The sequence below is a fragment of the Pelodiscus sinensis genome, chromosome 7 (genome assembly GCF_052426305.1).
Source record: "Pelodiscus sinensis isolate ZL-2025 chromosome 7, ASM5242630v1, whole genome shotgun sequence".
Lineage (NCBI taxonomy): Eukaryota > Metazoa > Chordata > Testudines > Trionychidae > Pelodiscus > Pelodiscus sinensis.
The window spans coordinates 40,464,788-40,480,302 of NC_143058.1; the positions used below are offsets into that span (position 1 = coordinate 40,464,788).

Below are 15,515 nucleotides of genomic sequence, written 5' to 3' on the forward strand. Positions count from 1 at the left end.
ACACATGCCTCAATTACAATACACATGAGCAAGCGCTCGAAGAATACATTTTTATGCAGTTGCTGCAATGATGGTTTTGATCACATTTCAAGTACAAGTTGTTTTCTCATAACAAAAGGATACTGAAGAGACATTGCTGATGTAAGTAAGGGAGAAACATTAACATGTAGGTACAGACTGGAATTCCCTGCTCCAGAATCCTCGAGACTTGAATGGTCCTGAAGCATGGAGTTTTCCAGACTAGGGGAGGTTAAGGCGTCCCTCCTTACCATCAACCCCAGCCCTGGGCACCAGCCACAGTCTCCAAGTTTTGCTCCCGGCCTTGGCTGGGGCTGCGCGCCCTGCTGCCAGACCCAACCAAGGCTGCATTCCCATCTGTGCCAGCCCCACTGGGGCTGTACATCCAGCCTTTGGCCCCACTGCCATCAGCCATGGCTGTGCTTCTGACCCTGCCCACCCCGACTCTGTACCACGGATATTGCCAAACCAGAGATTACTGGATTTTAGAGTTTCAACCTGTACTTTGACAGCATTAGATCTTCAAATAAGTGTAGCTGTACTGCACACAAAGTTTGGCAACCTTGTGAGGACAGAAATATTTTTCAGATCACTGCATAATGCTAGGAATGTAGTCTCTTAAATGGAATTTGACTTTGGTACACAGTAAATATTGAATAGCAAAGGATTTCAAAGCAATTTGATAAGTTATATACTGGGATTAAATCAACGACTCTGGGACGACATGCACTAGCTGTTTCACAGTGGATAGCAATACAACAATTGTACTAAGGGCATGAAATGAACAGATGGAATCTAAGTAGACAAAGTTATTACTTAAGATTCAATAATGCTAGCTTTGCTCAAACTGAGAAGCATCTTCTCCATGTCCCACTGACAAGACTACTCATTAAAAAAAGGTACTAAATACAAGTTAAGAATGGCAAAAATCATGTGATCAACGGGAAGCTGGCAAGACCAGCAAAGCTAAATACTGTACTCAGATTCTTTTAGCAAGTGCCAAAGGATCTTTAATCACATCTATTTGAAAAATACAGGGTTGTGTAGCTTATCCAAGAAGCAGCATCTCTAGCAACACATACTATGCCCCTGCCTAGAAGGCTGATCAGTCCAGGTCTTGCATGGGATACGTCCAATAAACTATTAACCCAGCTAAACCCATTTCGCTCCTGTGAAACCTAACAGAAGTTTCATAAGGCAGCATGGTCAAGACAATATTATAAAATATTCAACTAAAAAGGAATCAAGATACAGTCCTTCATGATTTTTTTCCGTTCTGGGAGAATCAATTTGGGGTGAAGCTCTGCACTTGTTTTCAGCTGCTGTCAATAACAAGAGAATGCAAGTTATTTGTGTGTGACCCACCACTGCTTATTTCAACATACGTCTTCGGGAACATCTCCAGCAAAGAGAACTGCAGAGGGAGTAAGAGGTGATTGTACAAATGTTTCCATGTAGACACATCTTGTTATCATAAAGTTCAGCTAATTATTTCCTGTATGTATTCTGCTGGTAAATATTTGCATTTTTCCAGCAAGTCCTAAGGATTTTTATTTTTCAAAAGATGCTTGCTGCAAACTACTAACAAAAACACACTGAATCATGTAATGATTGTGTCCTTTAGTGGACTTAAGATGATGAGGACTTGAAGAGTGAACTTTCATTTTAAATAGAGCTTAAACAAGCTTCTTCATCCAAAATATTGAAAAAGTTCCCAGTTCTGCCATTCAATCTCATTTTACAAAGCTTATTTGAATAAGTTTTCTTTCAAAGGTTTAGGACAGTAGCATGTGATGTAGCAGGAAAATGGGTTTCTTTTTAATATAGTGAAGTTGATGGCTACTCCATGCTAATGCTGGATCTCACCTTTATTGATCCTTCTCACAATTCTAACAAAAAATTTTCTGAGGCATTCAAATCTGTATTGACTATAAAACTCAATGAGCATCTCAGCAGGGGTACGTCTAAACAACATTCCTCTTTCAAAAGAGGAATGTAAACGAGGAAAATTTAAAGCGCAAATGAAGCACAGATTTAAATATCCCGCGCTTCATTTACATATTTGCATCTGAACGCTTTTCCGAAAAAGGGTTTTTTGAAAGTGAAAGTGCATTCTAGATGGAGTTCTTTAAAAAAAAAAATTCTCATTTTTTGAAAGAACCTGTACTCCTGAGAAAAGAGGACAGATTCTTTCAAAAAAGGGTGTTTTTCCCCCCCGAAAGAATCCTGTCTAGACTCTGAAAGAAGAATGTCATCTAGACATAGCCCAGGATATAATTATGAGTTTAAAAATCAGCAGAGGAGAGGCAGGCAGAAATCCTAAGGAGCGTTTTCCCAACAAAGTAATGTGTCACAAAGGAAGCTATGGGCCAAAGTCACACTATGTGCAGAACACAAGTACCTTTTTGTTCCACTTTGAATGCAAGTGTGATGGAAGCAAAAGTGATATATATTTAGCATAATAGTAAAGATTTATCTGGCATTGCTCAGATCCTTAATTTTTGTTTTTCTTCATTTAAATCAATGCTCTGGAGTGGGGCTAGGGATGAAGGTTTCAATATGCAAACTGCCCCAGGGAGAGAGGTCTACCCCAGCCCTCTCACAGCAGCAGCTTGGAGCCAGTGAGAAGCGCTTTTCCATGGCTGCTGCAGCTCCATTGGATACATGTCCCCCAAGCTGAGGCACATCCAGGTTCATCTGTCCCCTATATTCCCCAGCCAGCATGAGGAGTGCAGCAAACTGTGTACTTTCCCCTGGCCCTCTCACAAAGAGGAACTGCCAGAAACATTCCTGTATGAATTGGCGAAGAGGAGAGCTTCAGCTCCCCTGCCCTCACTAAAGGGCACCTGGGAAAGGGAGTGAGGGGGCAACCCCAGCTAGCACCTTACACCTGCCTGATAATCATCTCTTTTCTGCATCTTTTATAAAAACTAATCCCATTCCAGGCACATCACATTTTCCTGGCACAACCAATACCTTACCTTGCTTTAAAGTTAGGGTAAGAGGAAACTGCATGCCAAATGGAGTTCTAGAACAAATGGACTCTCTCAATTATATAGCTGATTATACACACTGACTAAATCATGCACAGAGTTTTATTAGCTACAGATGTTTGACTGAAGCATTAGTCTACTTTTCCACAATTAAAACGCTGACCTAAAATATGTCAATTCTAAACAGATACATACAGTTCTGAGCCAGAAACATTTTTTTATTGTACATAGAAATATCATGTGAGGAAGTTATTCACCTTGTGCAGTAATGACAGTTCTTCGAGGTGTCCTCGTGAGTGCTCTGCTGTAGGAGACGGGCTTGTCCCGGTGCTGCATGTCAAATTCTTTAGCTGTGGATTAGCCAGACCATGCATGCGCAGGGCATTGAGTGCCTTTCGGACCACTTCTGAGTGTGCGCGTGCTCCGGCTCCTACCAGTTCCTCCTGATCGGGTCACTTGGAAAGACATAAGACTCCAAGCAGGGAGGAGGGCAGGTCGTGGAGCACCCACAGGGACACCTTGAACCATCATTACTGCACAAGGTGAGTAACTTCCTCTTCGGTAGTGTCCCCGTGGGTGCTCCACTGTAGGTGAGTACTGAGCTGTAGTCTGGCCTTTGGAGGAGGGCCCAGAGTTAGGATGTCTTAAGTGTGGACAGCACCACAGTAGTCAGTGCTGAGTCCTGAACAATTGCATCTATTGCATGATGTTTCGCAAAGGTCAAGTCCCAAGGCTGTAATCGTCATCATCACCCTCGTGGAATGAGCGTGGAGAGAGGTAGGCATTGGTTTGTTGCATAACCAATAACAGTACATGGTGCATTTTACGATTAATTTGGAGATGCATTGCAAAGATAAAGGTTGGCCCTTGCTTCAGTCACTCATGCATAGTAGTAAGTGCTGTGATTGCTGGAAAGGAGAGTCCTCACTAGATAGAAAGCCAGCGCCCTGAGAACATACAAAGTGTGTAATCAGGCCTCATGAGCAGGTTTGGGATAGAAAGCTGAAAGTATTATGGGTTAATTAATGTGGGTCAATTACCAAATTGTCTTTTGATAAGAAGTTAGGGTGGGATCTTAGTACAACTCCATGGCTAGTAAAGACAGTATATGGCGGGGTGGCCGAAAGGGCGGCAAGTTCCCCCACACGTCTTGCTGATGCAATCGCCAGGAGGAAGACGACCTTCATGGTGAGTATGGTGATATCACAGGTGGCTAAAGGCTCATCGAACGGTGGGTGTGTGTGTCCAGAACCAGTTGCAGGTCCCAAGGTTCAGGAGGATTCCTGCATGCAGGGTAAAGGTTCATGAGACCTTTTAAAAATGGTTTGTTTATAGGGTGGGCAAATATTGAGTAGCCCTCGATGGGTTGTCTAAAGGCAGAAATGGCCAAGAGATGGACCCTGACTGATGACACCACCAGTCCGGAGCGCTGGAAGTGTAATACGTAATCTAAAATACGCTGGATAGGGATGGCCAGTGCATCTAGACCATTATCAGTGCACCAGGAATGAAATTGGCGCCATTTGTAGAGATAGGTCCTTCGTGCAGATTCATGTCTGCTATGTATCAATACTTCCTTTACTTCCTGAGAACAGGTCATCTCTGCTTGGTGGAGCCAGCTAGGAGCCAAGCCATGAGATGTAGTCGATCTGGGGGGTGTGCAATGGATCGTCCCCGTTGTATCAGGAGATCTGGGTGTTCTGGTAAGTGATATAGAGGTCATAGAGACATTTGCATCAAAAGAGGGAGCCACGTCTGTCTGGGCCATAACAGGGCTATAAGTATAATTGTGGCCTTGTCCGTGGCTATCTTTTTCCAGTACTCTGGGAAGAAGCAGAATTGGGGGAAGGCGTAGAGCAGCTGTTGGCCCCAGGGTAGTAGGAATGCTTCCCCTAAGGACTTCAGTCTGATTCTTGCCCTGGAGCAGTACTTCAGACATTTTGTATTGAGGTGAGCTGTGAACAAGTCTATGGTGGGGTACCCCCATCGTCAGAAAAGAAAGTATGCCACTCATTGGTCGGAGTTCCCACTCGTGCTGAAGAAAAAAAAAGTCTGCGTAGCGTATCGGCAGTGGTGTTGTCCTTTCCAGGTAGATACATGGCAAGGATGTTGACTAGTTGACGAATGCACCAGTTCAATAGCCTGGTGGCTTCTGCACAGAGGGATTTCGATCTGGCACCGCTCTGTTGATGTAATAGACCATGGTGGTATTGTCTGTAAGAACTTGGACTGTATGGCCTTGGATTTTTTGTGAAAATGCTTTGCACACATTGAATACAGCCCTTAACTCCAATAGGTTGATATGTTGGAGCCCTTCCGCCACTGTCCATTGACTTTGAGCGCACTCTTTCGCACAATGAGCTCCCCATCCTATAAGAGAAGCATCTGCCGTGATTTCTTTGTTGGGTTGCATACTGTGGAAGGGACATCTGATAAGCATGTTGGTGCGGGACATCCACTACGTAAGGGACAGCCGTACCACTGGTGGCACCATTACCATTCTGTGAATGCTTTTGCTGTGCGGGCAGCATATACAGGCTATCCAATGTTGTAAGCATCTGAGATGGAGCCTCGCATGTTGTACCATGTACATGGTTACCGCCCTATGTCCCATGAGTCTTAAATAGGTAAGTATGTCAATTCTGGGACTGGTAGATATTGTGTGGACTAGGTCTCGTATTCTGTTGAATCTGTCTATGGGAAGATACGCCCTGGCTGTTGTAGAATCTAACTGAGCCCCAATGAACTCGATGGACTCCTGGAGTATGGATGACAACTTTTGGATGTTGATTAGAAGCCCCAGAGTAGCAAATAGCTCTCTTGTCATGTGGCCGGCCTGTAGCAACTGCTGGTATGTGGGTGCTTTGATCAGACAATCGTCCAAATATGGGAATATCATAATGCCTTGGCGATGAAGATAGGCTGAGGCCATCACCATTGTCTTGGGGAAGACTCTTGGATCGGACGATGGGCCGAACGGCAGGACTCTATCGAAAATCTTGGTTGCCAATGACGAATCTGAGAAAGGGTCTGTGTGCAGGGAGCATTGTGCTGTGGAAGTACACGTCCTGTAAGTGGAGGGACGTAAACCAATCTCTCACGTTCAGTGCCAGAATGATAGAAGCTAACATCACCATCTTGAATCTGTACCTTCTGAGATGTTGATTGAGCCACCCAAGGTCCAGAATAGGTCTCCATCCACCTCATTTCTTCTCAGTTAGGAAATAGCGGGAATAAAATCCTCTGCCTTGGAATTGTTCTGGTACCCTCTCCACTGCCCCGATGTCGATGAGACATGAAACCTCCTGAATGAGGAGAGCTTCGTGAGATGGGTCCCTGAAGAAGGATAGAGGCAGGGGAGTTGTAGGGGAGAGAGAGAGTAGCCAGATGTTGTCAGTTCCCTAACCCAGAGGTCGGTGGTGGAGAATCACCTACCGTAAACGATGGTGGAATGAGCGTAAACCATGGTGAAAAAGCTTTTCAGTCTCTGTATGAGCTGTTAGGGAGATGGTCTGCAGTCCCTCGACTAGCCATTAAACTGGCTGCTTGTTATTATGTTGAGCCAGTGTTCTGGTAGATAATGGGCAAATCTCTGCTTGGCACTATGGTGGCGTATACATCCTCAGTGTTTTGAGTGTTGTCCTAGAGTCTTTTCCTGAGTGGAGGACTTGATCTGTGTTAGCTGCGAAGAGACTTTGACTTTGCCTATCGAAGGGCAGATCCTCCACTTTAGACTGAAGTTCTTTAGGCACGGCCACCATCTGCAGCCAGGAGGAGCGTTGCATTACCACAGATGTTGCAGAGGGGTGAGCTGCAGTGTCAGTAATGTCTAGGGAAATTTTCAGGGCAGTCCTCAATGCCGTATAGCCCTCCTGCACCACTGATTTTTGTAGGTGACGTTTGTCCTCTGGGAGATGCTCCAGGCGCGTCATTAACTTTGTATAATTGTTAAAAGTTGTGATTGGACAGGAGGGCGGAATAGTTTCCCATTCTGAGTGTTAATGTGGAGTATGAATACACTTTCCTCCTGAAAAGGTCTAAATGCTTGGCCTCTATCACAGGGGGCTTTCCTGTGTTGCGGGTTCTTTGCTGAGTGGCATCGACAACCAAGGAATTTGGCTGCAGGTAGGTGAATAAAAATTCTATCCCTTTAGGAGTTACAAAATATTTCTTGTCGGCCCTCTTGTATGTGGCTTGGGAGGAAGCTGGTGACTGCCATATGTCGTCAGCAATCTCAAGGATTGCTTAGTCCAACAGGAGGGCCGTGTTAGTCTCCTGCGATGGTTACAGATTTTTTAAGTAGACGATATTGCTTTTGTTTAACTTCCCCCAGTTGCACCTCTTGGGACTCTGCCACCCTCCTAAAGAGCTCATGGAATAGTTTAATATTGTCCACAGGAGAAGTATCTCCGGGGAAGACTGCATCGTCTGGGAAAGACGACAACAGATCAGTTGGGGATTCCGGTTGAGGCTACGGTCGTTGAGAGGACTTACTATGCTCATCAGGGTAGTCTGCTGGCACAGGTGCATCCCATGAAGGAGTTGGTGGTCTGGTGGGTGGATGAGGTTGTGGTGGTAGCCTGGCGCTACTATTTGATTGTCTTTCGTGGTAGTGTGGAGAAATCGACCAGGAGTGACTGTATGAGTGGTGGTGTGAATAGTAGCCTTGGTGAGGAGAATACCTGTCAAGGTAATGCCGAGATGAATGGTAATACGGAGAATATCCCGTCAGAGGTGAGGGAAGATCTTGTAGGTGATCTGGGGGAGCAAGACCTCCGAATATGTAGGAGAAAGATGACCTGTGATAGTGCTGATGGGAGGGTGAGTACTGTGGAGACCGTCTATGGTAAGAGGTAGGGGGGAATCCCATGGTGAGAGAGAACTGAGAATACTGAGGCTGGTGATGACAGTTGCGGGGAGAAGGCAGCTGGTTCCGGACTAGGAGGAGGTATAGTTATCCTCCTAGATTTGTGAGTGGCCTTGCATGTCCTGGGAGATGCTCGTGTGTGGGTACAAGGCATTCTTTGTTCGGCTGTGGGAAGTGTATGTGCTGGCAGTGCCATCTGAGTCGGCTCATCGGCAAAGCCTGGTGCCGATTCCATCGGTGCTGATCAGTGTGCTGTCATGATGGTGAGCGGTGTGGAAGATGCCGGTGCCGTGTGCGTCGGTGCTGAAGTGGCCGATACCTGCGGTTTCGGTGATTTTGTCGCCCGTGCCGGGAGGCTTGGTGCCGCTGGTGTTGGTACCATGGGGCTCAGCACCATTGGACTAGATGCCAAGGAAGAGGAGGCCAAGGGACTAAAGGGCGGTGCCCAAGTCAAGAGTCTTGATGCTGAGACTGGTGCCGTTGGGCACTCCTTCAGCGCCGATCTGCTCAATGCCGATGACTTTAGTCAGCCCAGGTGCCGAGTCAGCCCTTGGAGGCATTCCTGATGCCGGTGCCGCTTCTCTTCGTGAAGACGGGCTCGGCTCTGAGACTGTATGACTCGTCTTATGTTTTCAAGACTGGCTGCTGGAAGATGAGCCAGATGTACCTGGCTAGTCGCGTATGCTTATTCTGTTGGTCATTACCGGTTTACTCACGGTCTTAGAGGCTCCCAATGGCTTGACCTCAGGAGGCTGTAGAGCCTTGTTAAACAGCAGCATTTTCAGGTGCATTTCGAGGTCCCGTCTCGTGTGTGCCGTAAGCTTGTGGCACTTCTGAGGCATGTGACCCTCACCCAAGCACCTAATATAGTTGTTGTGGCCGTCCGAAACTGCTTCTAGAAAGGAGAGTCTTATGCCACTGAAGACTAAGGGAAAGTTTCTCCCCTTCCACATGATCCTGAACTCACTTGTAACGTTGCAAGACCCCAGCTAAGGTAGCATCAAAATGTTTTAAAATGACCTCTGAGCTTCAGTTCACTTGGGTTCCAAGTAACAAAGGCACCATATTTCACAGATTGACAAGTAGATCTAAAGGTTAAAACCTCTTCCTCAAAATAGTTTTTCTATAAACATGTGTGATGAAGGAAAACTTCATAGTATGGTGTGATGGTTTTATTAGTACTCATTTGGAATGATCTCCCACCTTCTCTACCCCCAGAATATGCTAACCTAAGGCTAGCTATGAGAATAAAACTGGATACTTAATAATTTCTTATAATAAAATATTAAACTGTAAACTATTTAAAGAGTCCTGTATGTGGAGCAAAGCGCATATAGGTTGAATCTCTAGTCCAGCAATATCCATGGGCTGGCATGATTTCATTTAGCCTGATGTCCACTTTTCATGGGGTAGCCACATCTCCTACGGTCCCATAAAGTTTGCTTATAATCACCAGTCCTGGCTCTCAGTATTCTGTTGGTTGTTTAGCTATAATTCACCCCAAATGCCTTCTAAGAGTCCAGTAAGCAATGGAAGTGTTGGTAATGCCACTAGGCAATACTGACCTCCCATGGTTCAGCAAATTTTCTGGTTCGGCATCGGTCAGTTCTCAAGGGTGACATACTAGAGAGATTCAACCTGTACCTCCGTTTTACATGTAAAGACCTTGCAATTTCTTCAGCACGTGTTCTGCTCAATTGAATGTGCCCACAATCACATTTCAAGTCGACAGAAGAATGGAGAACAGAATCCAAGAAGCTATTTCCCAGTCCTTTTGCCACCAGACCACAACAGCCATCACTACCTCCCTATAAGAAGATTAAAAGCGAAGTACATAATTTAAAACGGGGTAAACTGCAGGAACATTGAGCCTAGACACTGATGTTCTACAATATACTCAAGATAGATTAGACAGGTTTTAGAGTTGGTTGAAAGTCTGACCAACAATTTTGCATTTAAAAGGAAAAAAGAACAGTATTTTTAACCCGTTCCAATATAGTGCTAAGTTATAGTAGAGTTAATTTAATAAATAAGCAATCCAAAAACCAAACCACATTTTAAGTGGTAGCAAAGCCTCACATCCTATAGGTAATTAGCTCTTACCATGTTCATACCGACTTTCCTTTTTGGCCTCATTAGTGAAAAGGAAATGCAGCTCCTTTGCCTTTGATTGACAGCTCAAATAGTTCTCATTCCTGCTGTGCCGGTCCTCCAGTCAAAAATCTGTCTTCACAATGGAAGATTAGCCAGAGGCTGTCCCAATTTAAAGTCTATACAATGAACTGCAGGTGTTTTGATAGAGGCTAAGGTTATTTTGCATAGTCCAGGAAATAAAGACAAAGTCTCTACTTATTATAAGCCTAAATTTAGTTAAGAACATTAACTAAATAAAATGAAAAAGAAGGTTCATTTCAGCCAGCTTTTAATCAGTGCCCTGGAAAAAAGGCTCTGTCAAGACCCCAGTCATCTATTTGCACTGATAGAACTTTTTGCTTTATAAAACACAAGATTCTTTATTCTTCTCCCCTGACAAAATTCTTTATTTCCCTCCCCTGGAATTATTTGAACTCACCACATGCTTATATATACGCCCAAGAGTTCAATTACCCATTATGGACTAGCTTCCAACAAATTTGACTTCTGAATCAGTATTTGCATGAGCAAGAACCAGTTACATAAATAAGGTTTCATAAAGACGAGATCCTATATTATTTTTCAATCCCAGCTTATACATCTGCCTCATCCTTCACCACAATCCCAAGAGATATAGAAAACAAACTAACCTCTTACCTCTCATCATTCAGAAGTGGTTTTATCTGTTGTCAGCCATACTGCTCCCTCACCCTCCTACCCTGCACCAAGTAACTTTTGGCAATACCCACTGTGAACATTTGACAAGATGAACCTTGCAAGTAGCAATCCCAAAATTATTATTACACCTTGCTCATATAGAAATTGCATTAACATTTGGAAATACAGTATATAAATTACAATTGTTATAGCCTAGTTTTGTTTAAAAAAAAATACCTCAACCAAACAGAATACCTCTCTTCTCCAAGTCTGTCCGTTCAACATTAACCTCCCCACACATCCTACCTCACTGCTTCACAAAGCTTGATTTAGAGTGAGTGATTCTGAAAGAAACCTAAGGGCCCATTTTTCATCTATCTACTAAAAAGCAGTCACAATGGTTTCTTGCTTTGAAAACAGAATGAACACACAGAATTCTTCAATTAACTTTTTTTCTAGTTTGCGGATATGAAAGTAATATCAAAGAGTTTCATTGTACATATCCAAACTGATCCTCAGCTAGCTTGTCCAACTACATTTGTTCTAGTGGTTTAACTTTTTTGAATTCTTAGAATATGAGTCACCATCTTCTGTAGGTGTAATATTCAAAGTTTGTTTTTCAAGTAACTACCCCAAATGGTCAATAAATCAGTATGGTAATAGCGCCCAGAGTCCCCAATAAGGATCATGACCACACATTATACAAATTCATAGTAAGATACTTTGAGGCAGTGTCTGTACTTATGCTCTAATTGGAGATAAAATGAAATGAATATGAAATAAGTCAAGGGGCAGATAGGAAGGAAAAGGGTAACAATGTGACTAAACTATTACACATCTTGGCTGCTGCACAACTTGATTATAGAAATCGCTTTAAAAACTTGTAAGTGAAGTAACTTATCTCTGACTCCCACATAACCCAGCCATTGTTGACTGGACAATCTTGCCAATGTCACAAGAGTAGGGGGATGGCTTTCTGTATCTTATGTTTAATTCAGAAAGCTGAATATCTTAATCATGCAGATATTTTAAACTTACTTCTAATAAAGGAATTTTAATTTTTATTGCCTTTAGGAAAATCATGTATGTTGTGCTTTACATATAGCAATTTTGTTTCTGGCGTAGAGTGGACAACGATTAAAAAGCTTCTCTATATTTCCTTCATGTATATTTGTGCTACCCTAACCGATACAGAAAATGCCTGTGTAAGAGATTATCACTATCATCTACATGAGCAGAAAGATGACAAGTTTTGAAGTTGTGTTCCTCGGTAAGTTACTTTAAATAAATTAGCCATTGAGGGAAAAACCTTATTAGAAATGCATAGAAAGCTAGCTTCCTTTTTAACACTCACTCACTCACCTCACTCACTCAATTCTTGGAGAAAATTAGTTGGATACTTAACAAGCAATTATTTTATAATAAGATGTAAACTGATTTTATTAAAATAAACTGACTTTCTTCTATTGAATAAAAGCTAAAGTCAAACATTACATTTGTTTCCATTTCCTAAAAGTCTAAATGCTCTTTCAAAATAGATCTGTCATTTCTCCACAGTGGCTGATCAAACCTGCTAGTGAAAAGTGTTTTGAGCAAGCAACTTGTAATACAGCCATGGTTTATTTCTGTCAGAGGCTGACTGCTGAACTGTGAAAGAAACTCATTAAAAATCACTGACTGTGATCCTGCATTGCAAGGAAAAAAAGAAAATACTTAATGAAGGGTATACGTAGCCTGAAGCCACATTCATAGTCTGCTTCTCATTTTCCTCAATTTTAGTAACCAATTAAAAAAAGAGACACCAATTAGTCATACTGGTCATACTGGGAGATTAAACATTTTAACATTTTTATTTGATGCTAATATTATGGAAGTTTAATGAGAGAGATAAGGAATAAACACAGTCAACAAAAAAAGGAATGCTAAAATAAATAGATAAATCTTTTACCTCAATCTTAGAACAAGATTCACTGCATGTGGAACTTCAGTATATTCATCACTAACAGTAGGCAGCGACTATTAAAGAAAAAAAAAAAGCAGCATGTAGTTACAATGGATGCCAGACTGAAATGTTAAGCAGTTTCCCTGTTACAGGTTTGACACAAGCATAAAATATTTAACATGCACTTGAGAGTCAGAGTACATTTCAGAGGGCTTTATATTAACATACTGGTTCTAAAGTGCTAGTGAAACCTATAGAACAGTCTGTTTATTTAAACAGATTACAGAATCACAAGTCAAGGAGCATAAATTAAGGCAGTAGATGGAAATTTGTACTTCATTCAGCATCAATTCCGATAATCTATTAAACAATAAATATGTATTTAGAATACAGGGCTGTTCTCCAGTTATTTCCACAGAACATTACGTTTCTAGTCATTTCTTCATCTATGACTGGAAATAAGATTTAACTGTCTACCATTATGGACCTCACCAATGTTGCCACTAGCGCTGTAACCTTTTAACCAGTATTACCCTTACTTTTTTAGTGCTTACCAGTTAAACAGTGGCCCTGCAGCTCCGGACAGGCATATTGCAAGCAGGTGCTCCAGCCCGGTCCACCAAGGCTCCCCACTTGCTGGATGCTCGTTAAGCCGTTAACCGGCTACCTGATTGAGCATGATTTTACATCTCTAGTTGCCATGTCTTTATACTGCAATCTACGTTTGTGGTTTCTCAGTCTTCGTGTTTCCCTTCCATCCCCACCACATAAGAATTTGTACTTTCCTGGAATCTCAATCGCACACACGCACACACGAGCCACCAACCACTGTAATTATTGACAGTACCTGAGGATCCTGTATAGATAGATTCTGGATCTGTTCTGGGATATTAGTGGCATTCATGGATATCTGTTAAAAAGATGATTATGAAGCCTTTATGAAAAAAGTGATTTTAAAAAAAATCCACACACCACCAAAAGAGTTTATGAATGCGTGTTTTTGGACATAGCTGCCAGTTAAGACCTTTATTAAAGAAAAAAAACACATTTGAGATTCATAAAAGGAATCATTTTCAACATCAAGGTAAGAATGAGCACAACTTTAGCTACTGAAGTGAAAGAATCCTTGCTCAGCAAAAGTAAAAAAAACCAAATCTTTAGATTAACTAAATTTCCATCTATAGCAAAATTACAGCTTTTACATGTATTTCTATATCTATTATATGGCTTTCTAAGTGATAGTATTGCCCATTTCCGTGAAGACTGACAGGTACACAGCACCAGTGACATTCTCCAAGGATTTTGCTGGTCTTAGTTTGACCACCTCTGTTCCAAGACAATATCCTACCATATTTAGAGATGTACTGAGATTAAGAGAAGATTGAGCAATGTTTCTTCTACATTTCTAAATGGAAAAGTAACCATATTCCCAGCCAGGAAGGAACCCGTATAACATCTCACAACTCTTGTCCTAAACCTGATTACAGATTTAAGAAAGCGGACAATTCTGCATGTCTGATGTACCAGACATATGCATGTATATTTAGAATGATGACTCTGGAATCAGAGGAACAGTCTGGTAATCCCACTTTATAATGGGTTAGAGTGGCCACTCAATAACCCCAAGGGGGACGAGCCCTTCCCTGAGCCTTGGTGGGCAGCACCTGGCCCGAACAACTCACCTGGGCGGAAGCCAGGAGGCAGGGCCAGAGATATAAAAGGCCTGCCAGAAAGGCCAGTCAACTCCCCGACAGCAAGGAAGCCAGAAGCCTCCCCAGTACAACCAAACGAGGAGCTAGATCCTGGGGAAGCTGACAACTGGCCTGGGGCACCAGGCCCACTACTGAAGGACAGCCCAGAGAGTTTGTTTACCTGGAGAGAGGACTCCAACCCACGCTGTCCCGAGGGGGGAAATGGAAGTGGCCCAGGGATAGCCGACCTCGGTCTAGCAGAGGGTCAGCGGGTTGCGGTTCGGACCCCTGCTGGCCCAGCAGCAGAAGGTCAGTGTGTTTCAGCACAGATCCTTGCTGACCCAGCAGCTGTAGGCTTTGCTACTACCAGGGCCTGCGTCCCCCCTGCCACTCCACTCTTGGGTGGCAGTCTCCCACCTTGGTTGTTCCCGTTCAGCCCCCTTAATCTGCCGGACCGCCTCCTGAGCAAGGGGACCCGGCTGGAGCTGTTGCAAATGGGCTTCGAGGTACTGAGAAACTGCTATGCTGCAGCCCCGCCCTGAACCAGTACTCAGACTTATAACTGAGTCCCTGTACTGTCTAGTTGCCTTTACCCCTCCTTGACAGAGCTGGGCCAGAGGATGGTTCTTGGGGATATACTGTCAGCCCTCCTGGAACAAGGGCGGGAGCATAAAGACTCTCTAACTATAGACGGGGTACTGTGTAATGGTTTGGAGTAGCCCACCCACTGACCCCAAGGTGGACAAGCCTCCCCTTTTTTTGTGCCCCACTGGGCTACACACCTCCACTCACCGAAAGGGAGACTTAAATAGCAACTGCGGCTCAGACAATTGATGCCCAAATGATACTTTCAGACACATCAAGACTATGAACAAACTACTGCCTTACTTATAAGGGGGATTTGGTGACATCTGGGGGCAGGAAATAATGGGCTATAGTGTATAAGGCATGACGAAGCTGGAAAACCAGGCTGGTCACTGCTAGACTTTGTGAAACCAAAGGGAAACTACATATCCGTTTTCAGGACATAGGGCACTGGTGGGGGAAGAGTCAGAATCCACTACAGAACCAGAACTCCTCCTAGATGTGAAGAGTTCAGATGGTGAGACCGTTTTTTTTAAATTCGCTAGTATTCTCAGAAATGGGCAAGCCACCCTTGGAATGTGTAAACCAAGGAGGAATGGCAAGCAAGCAGTTGAGTCTACTTATTCAAC

At 43.4% G+C, this 15,515-nt stretch overlaps 1 protein-coding gene across 4 annotated transcripts in view; it reads right to left on the reverse strand.

Annotated features, from left to right (window-relative positions):
• The window catches only part of STK39 (serine/threonine kinase 39), a 298,192-nt gene that overhangs the window by 75,694 nt on the left and 206,983 nt on the right, over positions 1-15,515 (reverse strand). For all 4 annotated transcript variants that reach the window (XM_075933552.2, XM_075933550.2, XM_075933551.2 and 1 more), the window contains 2 exons: positions 13,458-13,520; positions 12,617-12,684 (listed from right to left, as the gene is read on the reverse strand). In XM_075933552.2, the coding sequence (XP_075789667.2) occupies positions 12,617-12,684; positions 13,458-13,520 (131 nt within the window). The remainder of the gene's footprint in view (positions 1-12,616; positions 12,685-13,457; positions 13,521-15,515) is intronic.